The 10000-nt window shown below is 41.1% G+C and overlaps 3 protein-coding genes across 3 annotated transcripts in view; 1 reads left to right on the top strand and 2 right to left on the bottom strand.

Annotated features, from left to right (window-relative positions):
• The window catches only part of tmem43 (transmembrane protein 43), a 5151-nt gene extending 1756 nt beyond the window's left edge, over window positions 1–3395 (top strand). The window contains exons 6-12 of the mRNA XM_083668451.1: window positions 277–346; window positions 665–735; window positions 913–1040; window positions 1225–1299; window positions 1584–1685; window positions 1787–1904; window positions 2777–3395. Coding sequence (XP_083524577.1) covers window positions 277–346; window positions 665–735; window positions 913–1040; window positions 1225–1299; window positions 1584–1685; window positions 1787–1904; window positions 2777–2979 — 767 coding nt within the window. The 3' untranslated portion in view covers window positions 2980–3395. The remainder of the gene's footprint in view (window positions 1–276; window positions 347–664; window positions 736–912; window positions 1041–1224; window positions 1300–1583; window positions 1686–1786; window positions 1905–2776) is intronic.
• Window positions 3396–3875: 480 nt separating this feature from the next.
• On the bottom strand, window positions 3876–6461 carry LOC310803616 (transforming protein RhoA). The gene is made up of 5 exons (XM_083668465.1): window positions 6351–6461; window positions 5372–5537; window positions 5095–5215; window positions 4738–4868; window positions 3876–4646 (listed from the first exon to the last, which is right to left on the bottom strand). The coding sequence occupies exons 2-5, from the start codon at window positions 5525–5527 to the stop codon at window positions 4473–4475; spliced, it is 582 nt and encodes a 193-aa protein (XP_083524591.1). The 5' UTR covers window positions 5528–5537; window positions 6351–6461; the 3' UTR covers window positions 3876–4472.
• Window positions 6462–8396: 1935 nt separating this feature from the next.
• cishb (cytokine inducible SH2-containing protein b) overlaps window positions 8397–10000 on the bottom strand; it is a 2572-nt gene continuing 968 nt past the window's right edge. The window contains exons 2-3 of the mRNA XM_083668477.1: window positions 9660–9826; window positions 8397–9366 (exon numbers count right to left, since the gene is read on the bottom strand). Coding sequence (XP_083524603.1) covers window positions 8855–9366; window positions 9660–9826 — 679 coding nt within the window. The 3' untranslated portion in view covers window positions 8397–8854. The remainder of the gene's footprint in view (window positions 9367–9659; window positions 9827–10000) is intronic.

The raw sequence follows: 10000 nt of genomic DNA, 5'->3' as shown, positions 1-10000 counted from the left end.
TGTATTGTCCATTTTCAGTAATAATTGCTTTATGATTGCACAGTAATGTAGTTGAGTTAGTACATAAGTGTAATAGGTACGGTTTGTGTAACAATGAAAAACACTGTAACTGTACAATAGCTGGTTACCATGTAAAATCATGATACACTGCTGTGACTAGAGTCATTTCAGCATTACTACACAGCTATGGAGCAGCAGCTAACAGCAAATAGCTCCATTATCAAATAAGCTCTGAGAGCAATTCTTCATTCACACACACTCACTCCTTTCCTTCAGACACAGAGTGGAAGTCAGAGCTTATCAACAGCAGGAATTTTGATAAAGAGATTGGTCATATCAACCCAAGGTACTTCAATTCTTTCATTCTCTCTCTCTCACATTGTGACACCCACAGACAATATGTCAATAACCTGGTACAACAAGTTTCTGCTTTCCTAACAGTATTTATATGTCGGTACTCCGCCCTCCTTAAGTATTTTGACAGTGACAGTGACGCCTTTTATAATGAGGGTATTTTCATATTGTTTTCACCATTTAGAAATAAAAGCAATTTCTCAGCTTTTGCCTCATATTCATCATATCATCTGAATTGTTAATAGTTGGAGATTACAGACACACAGTTTCACTGTCCAAATACTTACAAAGGGCACGATATGTTGTACAGTGATATGGCGGTGGAGAGTGTAACAGTGGTGGCTCCTGACGTTTGGGTTGGACCCTTCTCTCTCTCTAAAGGTAAATAAGGCTAACATATCCTTTGCCTGTCAACCTGCTATGGTCATTTTGTCAGATTCACATGAAATAGAGGATAAGGTTCTTACTGATTCTAACCATTTTTCAATGCATCTTTATTTGTGATATTCTTATGATTCATTGATTGGTTAATTGATGTATTGTTTGAATTCACAATAGGATTGCTGGAGCAGATTGATAACTTCCAGACATTGAGTCTCAAGGGTCTTCCAACGTCTGACTTGGACTCCTTTCTTACAGTTGATGAGAATTATTTTTACCATACCTCAAACCCTCGCCGACCAGATGTGAGTATTATGCATACAATTACTCACATACACACACGTCAAAAAAGTCCACACAAATGACAGCATACACATGCAGGCTCATATGGATATGCTTACAGTATGTACACTCTGACCACATTGCTCTCAACCTGCTGTTCTGCTGTATCCCTGGTGACTTACAACCACAGTGATTGTTTGTGTGCAGGTGGGGGACGTGCGTGTGAGCTTCTCCTATGCAGGGCTCAGTGGGGCAGGCTCTTATCCTGGACCAGCCCAAACGGTGAGTGCATGGAACTCTTATGCTTTACTGTGGTGGTTCATGTCGGACCACTGTTGTTAGTGTAGTAGTGCACCTTAGCATGTGCTCAGTCATTAAATTATACCCAATTGGCGTTTATCCAATTATACCCATTTATCAGATTTGATCAGATCAATACTGCCCTCAAATATGGTTTAATGATTTCGCAATCTGTAATCACTTTCAAATACACGATTGGTAGAACAATTATTGTAATCAAGTAACATAAAGTGGAACTGTTCAGATGATTCTCTAATTGTCCTCAGGTGAGTGTGGTGGCCATGCAGAGGGGTGAGAACTTGATGCCCTTCAAGACCAAGTCAGGAGACACACTGGAGATCCTGTACCTGCAGGAACTCTCTTCTCAGGTGGGTGTGTTTTTACTGTACGATATTTCCTTTGGTTTGTTGTACAGTGGCTTTTGGATTGTGAAGTGATGTTTTGGTTATGAGTTATCTTTCATCTGTAGGAGGTGTTTGAACGGGAGCACCAGCACAACAGCATGAAGACGTGGGCTCTTAGGGCTGGAGGCTGGGCTCTCATGTTCCTCGGCATTAGTCTGACCATCCGCATTGCCCACACATTAGGTAACATAACACACACACACACACACACACACACACACACACGCGCAATTGGCTTGTTTAAGTTCAAGATTGAACCTGACTAGAATTAAGGTGAGGCTAGACGAGAACAGGCGGGGGCAGTGTGTCTGCGCAGTCTCAAGTTGGACAATGAAGTGCAATTCTGACTGCACGGCTTAAAAACATGGCTGTGACATGACGGTTTTTGGAATCCCTAATACAATGTACTATGAATTAATTTTAAATAATCACCACATAACACAACCATCAACTGATCAATAGATCTCTCAAATACCATAATGATTTATATCCTACCACAGTCTATACATCGCAGCATATAGGGATTTTCCTTATTCAGGTACGCTTGTGTCAATTGATGAATGATTGGTCATGAAAAGTGCCTCCCACAATGAAGGCGGTTGCTGCTCCCTGCAGCTTGTCAGAAGTAACTACAGGTCTAGACAGCGCCTTAATCTAAAATCTGTCAACCTCGATATTGATACTCTCGGAAATCTCATGCAGCCACATTTTTTTGGCCACATTTGATCCCCATCATGCAACAGGTATTAAAAGTCACTCTCCAAATTGATCCCTTCAAACATGGTCATTCTCTTTGTGTTGACTTTGGCAAACATTTATAGATATATGCAGTGCCTATAGAAAATGTACACCCCCCTTCAAAATGTTCACCTTTTGTTGTGCTAGAGGGTTTTGCCACTGACCTCCACAGCCTAATGGACACTTTCAAAGTGGAAAAAAAGAAATCCCCAAAATGTCAATAATTTATTAAAAATGAAAAACGGAGAAGACCTGTTTACAAATGTCGAACTAATACATAACACCAGAAGTGTGGTAATATGTGTTTGTTTTCACAGTGGATTGGATCCCTATTCTTAGAGAGCTTGTCTCCTTGGGGCTGAAGCTCTTTGCCCTGTGTGTCTCCTGCTCCCTCTCCCTTCTCACCATCGCTGCTGGTTGGCTTTTCTACCGCCCCCTGGTGGGATTGGCGCTGGCAGCAATTGCTTTGCTTCCGGTCCTCATCGCTCGCTCTCGTGTCCCAGCCAAGAAGCACCAATGACACCTGACCCCGAAGGCGTTCTGATGTCATCTCCTCTCCTTGCCAGGTGTTTAGAAAAAGTTCTCCTCATATCCATGACCTTGTTGCCTCACTTTACAAAACACTCCTACTGTGCATCATAACACCTTCATATACCCCTTCAAAATGTAATGATATAATTGGGGCATGATGTTTAATGTGGGGTAGGAACTACTTTACCCAAATGATAAAGAAAGTATATTATGTGGTATGAAAGACAATGCCACTTACATTTGCACATAGTGAGATCTTTGTACAATCTTACAAATGACACCAAAAAACAAAGAGACTGATACAATCTGAAGTGATATTTTGCTGTATTGACTGGCCATTTATGAATGTATCTAGGATGAGTGTATATCACAAAATTTGAAGTAAAATAAATATTTTTTTCAGTTGCCACCTATCTTCATTGTCTACAATGGTAAAAATGGGACACACTAAAACACTTTATTTGTATGGCTTAACATGCAATCCATTAGCACTGTTTAAAAGGACAAAGGCCCCAAAAATGAATGTTGGGTACTAAAGAAATACATTAAACTGCTTAGCCACATGAACCATTTTAGTATGTTTCATCAAAACTCAACAATTGAACTATTTATAGTGAGAGACAGAATGTAAAGTGCAAGAATCAATATTTCTATTCACATGTTAAAGGAAAAGCCATGCTAATTGTGTAACACAGCAAATGTTCCCTTTGTAAAAGCAATAGCAATAGCAATTTATTGAACTGAATAACTGATTATTTCATTTAACTGATATTGTCTTATTGTCATGCCTTTGGGCCATGTTTCCACTAGTAAAAGAAAGTTACACTTATCCGATTAAAATCAACACATTCAACCATCATCCAGTTCCCAGTAACAACAACTGTCTCCGGATTCTTACAAAGTTATTTATTACACAAAGATACCAAATTTCCATGTGTTGTAACAAACTGAGATTTTCTGAGTCTTGTCTGTGTGTGTGCATGCCAACAGATGCACAAAGGGTTTTATATGAAGCACATTTATTCCAACAATTTTCTGACACTGCATAACCATTTATTCAAAATAATCATAAAGACTATGGGTCACAGTGTGTGGATATCTCACCCTGATTGGCTGTGGAAACATTCCTCAGATCAGTGGGCAGGGCTCAAGCACTTATATTAATTGGCAGGTATGACACAATAGATCCCCTGGCTGACCACTTAAGTTACGTGGTACAGGTTGACAAGGGAAGTGTTGATATGGCAGATTCACTCATGTAAAGTACAAAAAAAGCATTTTCCATGACCCCATCATTGAATACTGACAAAACATTGACTATTCAACTTGTTTCACTTTTAAGACAGAAAATTAAAAGCATTACACCTTTAGTAAAAACTGGTGAGCACAGTCTTTTTTAGGGGACAGAAGGGGAATAGACCTAATTCTATCTCTTGTCCTTCCCCTTGTCCCCTGTTGAAGGCAGGGTCCTCAAGCCTCAATTTACAGCAAGAGGCATGAACTGTGTTTCTTCCCACGCCGGGCCTGTAGTGCTGCCCTGGTGGCCATCTCAAACACTTCCCTCACTCCATCCTTTGTCTTTGCAGAGCACTCCATGTAGCCAAAAGCACCAATCCGGTTTGCCATGTCACGAGCCTCCTCTGGCTTCACAGGCTCCTGTGGAGAGGGCAACATACCCAACATAACCAGTCAGAAAGGCCACACATAACCCTAGGAGTTTGATGTGTGTGTCTGTGTGAGACTGTACCTGCTTCATCTTGGCTAACTCCCTGCGAGTGTGCTCATCGTTGCGGAGGTCCTTTTTGTTGCCCACTAGGATTATGGGAACATTAGGGCAGAAGTGTTTGACCTCTGGAGTCCACTTCTCTGGGATGTTCTCTAACCAGGAGAGAAGAGCAAAAAGCACAGGCAGTAGATTAGTAGTGAGTGAGATCAGACCTCTATGTCATCGTTACTAACCACTGATGTCCAGGCACAATTCCCTTGAGCGAGTGCATGTGTGTCTTCCCTTTCGATCAAAGTTCTGTGAGGGCCACCAAAACAGTTGTATAGGTGAGTTACTTTGAATGTATATATACGTAGGTATTGGGGGTCCTAAACTCACCCAAACTGTCAGGGCTATCAATGGAAAAGCACATGAGGATGACGTCAGTGTCTGGGTACGAGAGGGGGCGGAGCCTATCATAGTCCTCCTGACCTGCTGTATCCCATAGTGCCAACTCAACCTGCCAAAATATGAAAACAAATCAGAGAGCCCCAGAACTGGATACTTATAAAGTGTACATTAATTGTCCATTATGCAAAAAATATTCAATAGCAGAAAACATTATGCAGAATGGCCAAGTAAGGTTTGAAAAAACAAAGGGAGGGGACTTTTTCACCTGTTTGCTGTCAACCTCAATGTCAGCAACATAGTTCTCAAAGACAGTGGGCACATAGACCTCTGGGAACTGGTCTTTACTGAACACGATGAGCAGGCAGGTTTTTCCACATGCTCCATCTCCTACGATGACCAATTTCTTGCGAATTGCTGCCATCACGACACAACTGAGAGAGCATTGAGAAAACAGACATGAGTTGAGATTAACACACAGTAGATCACAAGTGATGGTGCCCGGTCAATTCTGGATTCTCTCACGGGCCATACCCGACTAAGCTACTGATAATATTAATTTGGAATAAGATATTCTGACCATGTTAATGACATTCATATTGATTTGTCAATGGTAAACTACTTCAATTATTAGTGGTGGCTTAATTTAAATAGCTAGTTAACAACTAGCTAGCAAGCATAAAAACAAGTAAACAACATACCGGTAGCAGGCTAACGCCGGTGGACAGGGCTACAAATCACTACATTAGCTATAAAAACGTCAGTAAACATGCTAACATGCTGGTCAGAGATTACAGGTGTTAGCTAGGAGCTAGATATCTAGTGAGTTGGCTAGCTATCCTGAGAACTATTTGCTAGCTAGCTATACCCGGAATAAAAGTTGGCCAACAAAGTTGTGATGAATACTTTCCACGATCAGCGTCTAACATTAACTTACATTGTAACAATAACACGTAGATGGTCTAAAAACAAATGATTGTGCTATCAAGCACAATCAATTAAATACTGTAATGTTTATCTAGTCAAACAATGTTGCTAGTTAGCTACAACATCTCATCTCATAGGCGGAAGTGATGCCAGGGTGACTGTCTTACTAGCTAAGTTAGCTAGCTAGCAACATTCTTAGCAAAGAAATGGAAAAATAAATGCACAACTGATCCTATTTAAGGCGGCAAATTGCGCGATATTTGTGTCTGATTGGCAAGTGAGACATTTTTGTAATCTATATGTAGGAGAATTATTCTTACCTGGCCTATAGGTAGATGGTTGTTTTCCGGATAATGGCTTGGCTTCACGCCTAACTTGCAGCTAGTTAGCTAGCTAGCTAGATTGCTATGAACCGTGTTGGAGGGGGGCTATGCTCTGCTGGGCAGCAGAAAGGAGGAGGGGTGGTAAGAGAACAGGGCGGGTGGATGGGATGGGAACAAGTCAGAACAGGGAGACTGGCTGAAGCAAAAAAAGAGATCGCTAAACATTGTACTGTAGGTCTACTGTATCACAGATGCACACAATTCATATCATATCATGTAGATTTCTATTTCATGCCATGCAAGTGTGTACACTTCACCATTCACTTCAAAGAGTGTGTTTTATGATAAAATGACTGACATTTATGGTACTGTCTATTACCAACCCGTATCAATGCAACACAGGCCAACTCCAGATTGGATGTTGTTACAATTGCATATCATTGGAAGATGAATGTAGAAAAGAGAGAACGTCCATTAATTCAACACTAGACGAATTTATTAATGGATGTTGAAAAACATAATCTACTGTTAAAGGTGATTTTTATGATTTGATGTTGATATATTATCATATTGGCAGTGATATTGATATGGATTTACCTTGTTAATAATATTATTGTGTTGTTTTGTTTTGTGTGTTTTTTGTATTTTGTTTTGTGAAATGTAAGAATGTCTGATAAGTATACCCTCTAAAGTCTTAATATGATGGAATTATTTTAATTATAGATTTCATGTTTTTTTTTCCATGAAAAAAACGGAAGACAATCGTAAATCAACAAGGATAATAATGACAATGCATTGCAATGCAATTTTAGTTTTTAAGTTGCACGTTTTGCGCAACTACATTAAAACAATTAAGCTAACAATCGATAACAACTTCTTTTTTAAAAGCTCCAAAATTGACTACAGGACAATTGTAGTTAGCCTACTGTACGCTATACAGTGCTATGTTACTATGTGAGCATGCATGTGTACTGTATGTGTTTAGCATACAGTATTTGTGTGTGTGTGTGTGTGTGTGTGTGTGTGTGTGTGTGTGTGTGTGTGTGTGTGTGTGTGTGTGTGTGTGTGTGTGTGTGTGTGTGTGTGTGTGCGTCAGTACACTCTGTCCTCTGTTGGTGTATTAATAACCACGACTCTGACTCTAATCCTGATAAGAGGCTTTCTCAGCGCTTTCCATGGAAATGCTCACATCCGTTTTTCACTGCTAATTATATGTCTACGTTTTTGTTTCATGTATCCTGTATTTACATTAAAAGTACACAAAAACACAAAATGTCATAGCAAATCTTATCTTCTAAAAAACGTTATACCTACAGTATAACTTATCAACTCCCTTAACTCATTGTCATTCCTTGTCATCATCCTAGAGTGCCGAGGGTAACTTTATTCACCAAAAATGCATAAATTCTGATGCTTCATTTTGTAGCCAATCAAAGTATTGTTGCTAGGTAAATACCACATAAAACACTTGGCACTCTAGGTGAGTGTTCCGGAATTCTTTGGCAGTTAGTGAGTTAAAAAGCTCTGGCACACTCCCTTTCTATTACGCTCATATCCTAATTTCTCTTGTGAATGCATTTTATTAGGACACCAAGCAAGGAGGGTACTTTGGGCTTTTACGGCATGCCTTACAGTACCTGTCAGTGAAAAGAGCAGGATTAGTGCTGACTCAGGGAAATGGTTCTCAGAGGTAACAGGTTACATGGGTTCAAAACTTCATAAGGTTCATAGCTTTTTATGGAAACAGGATGAACATCACTGTCTATAACATGCACACACAATACCCTCCATACTACTACTAACACTAGTAAATCTGGGATGTTTTTTTGTTTTTTTTTGGGGGGGGGGATTTTGAGAAACCTAACCAAATCAGATTAAAGAACATACATCCTCTTTTTTACTATGAATGACATTTATTTACATCAGAAGACCAAGTATCTATATCATCAAATTCTTACAAAATCCATGAAAAACAAATAATAAAGCAAACAGTACAAATGATATTTATAAAAAATATAATTTCAGGAGTCCAGTTCATGGGTATCTGTATATAAGAGCAGTCAGTAATGGCAGAGTCCATTCTAAGGCACCATGGGACTTAGCATTGTGCACCATAATTCAAAAGTAATTCAGTAATTCATTTAGTTTGCAAGCATACTATGTCGCCAAGAGAAAGGCCATCTTCATGAATAAATGTTGGAGTGTTTGTTGCTTGTTATTTAAGAGACATTGATAGAGCAAATCATATAGAACAGTCAGATTTCCACCCCCTTGATCTATAGCTTGGTAGTAGACAATTCTCAGGTGCCATGCATGTTGCTACTTGTATAGTGCCATGCTTCACTGATAACACTGTACTCTGCTTCCCACAGTGCCATTGTCTGCTGCACAGTCAGAGGCCGCCTCAGATCCTCAGCATAAGGTTATACATAACCTTTGACCCTGACTGGGAGATCGTGGGTACTGCTTCATGCCCTATCCTGTAGGGTTGGATGCCCTCCTTATACCTGAAAGGGGTAGTCCTGTAGGTAGCGCACCAGTGGGCGCGGGAGTGGCAGCTGGGCAGGACAGTCAGTGTGGCAGTTGATGGTGAGGCGTGTCAGGTGCTGAAGGGAGGGGAAGGCCTGGGATCTGTGCAGGGGACGCATCAGCTTGAGCAGCACTGCATTGTCCTTGGCTGTGGGCTGGGGTTGATTCATTTTGTCCTTGCGCTGCAGATCCTCAGCCTCAACTCTCTGGCTCTGTTGTCTCTGGCCAGAGCCCACGTAGTGCTGCACCATGCTGAGGACATCAGGAAAGGACGGTAGGCGAGGGAGGCCTTGGGAGCTGGAGTCCAGTCGAAAGCGGCCCCCACTGTACTCAATGCGTACATTGGTGGGGCCATAGCCCGTCTTCACTGACAGGGTCAGCATGTAGAGAGGGTGGCTGCTGTCGCGCACAAGAAAGGTTCCCATAGACACCTTCAGGAGAGCATCTCGAGCATCACTGGCTGAAATGGACCCCCAATACCAACCTGGAGCCAGAAACAGAACTAGAGGTTACTTTCTTCTACTTCAGTTACCTCTTTGTCTGCATATTTCTACACCACTTATTTTAAAGGAGGGAAATGAGGCATGAGAAATGTTCATATTCAATGTGCTTGTTGACAGATCCGTAGTCTTCTGTCAAAAGTTGGATTCTCTCCTACTCTTCTGTCCATCAATGCTAGCTGAACCCATTATGTGCACCTCCACCCTCCTCCTACTCATTGCTCTCATTTAAAACTATAGGTTTAGCTGTGTTCTTTAAGTTTTCTAAGTGTAATACCTGAGGCGTGCAGGTACTGGAAGGTGGTGGTGATGCAGCACAGATCTCTGGTGGGATCCCACAGAAGGGAAGAAGGGTGTGGACAGCATGGCCCTCCTCTCTCCTCATCATCCTGCATGCTCAATGGTCTGGCAACCATCTCTGAGGGTGGCCCTGGCAACAGAGCCCTAAGGTGGGAGGAGGAAATGGTTGTACATCAGTGCATGGATATAGCACAGTCGTAACTGGAGACATAAACATAAGTCAGAACTAGAGATTGCAAAATGGTAGTGATTTCATCTCAGTGTCATTATATAAGATTTTTTTTTTATGCACCTTGGTTTGTCAGTGATGTCTAGGCA

Source organism: Argentina silus, assembly GCF_951799395.1.
Source record: "Argentina silus genome assembly, chromosome: 4".
In the NCBI taxonomy this organism is placed as follows: Eukaryota; Metazoa; Chordata; class Actinopteri; order Argentiniformes; family Argentinidae; genus Argentina; species Argentina silus.
The sequence above is the reverse complement of the archived record's forward strand: the minus strand, read 5'-3'. Positions and strand labels throughout refer to the sequence as shown.

Excerpts from the sequence above, each read along its gene's own strand:
- LOC310803616 (XM_083668465.1), bottom strand. The coding sequence starts at position 5,527 with ATGGCAGCAATTCGCAAGAAATTGGTCATCGTAGGAGATGGAGCATGT. Across the intron at positions 5,216-5,371 it reads TTGAGGTTGACAGCAAACAG|GTTGAGTTGGCACTATGGGA; the intron begins GTGAAAAAGTCC and ends ATATTTTGGCAG. Across the intron at positions 4,647-4,737 it reads AGTTAGCCAAGATGAAGCAG|GAGCCTGTGAAGCCAGAGGA; the intron begins GTACAGTCTCAC and ends CCCTCTCCACAG.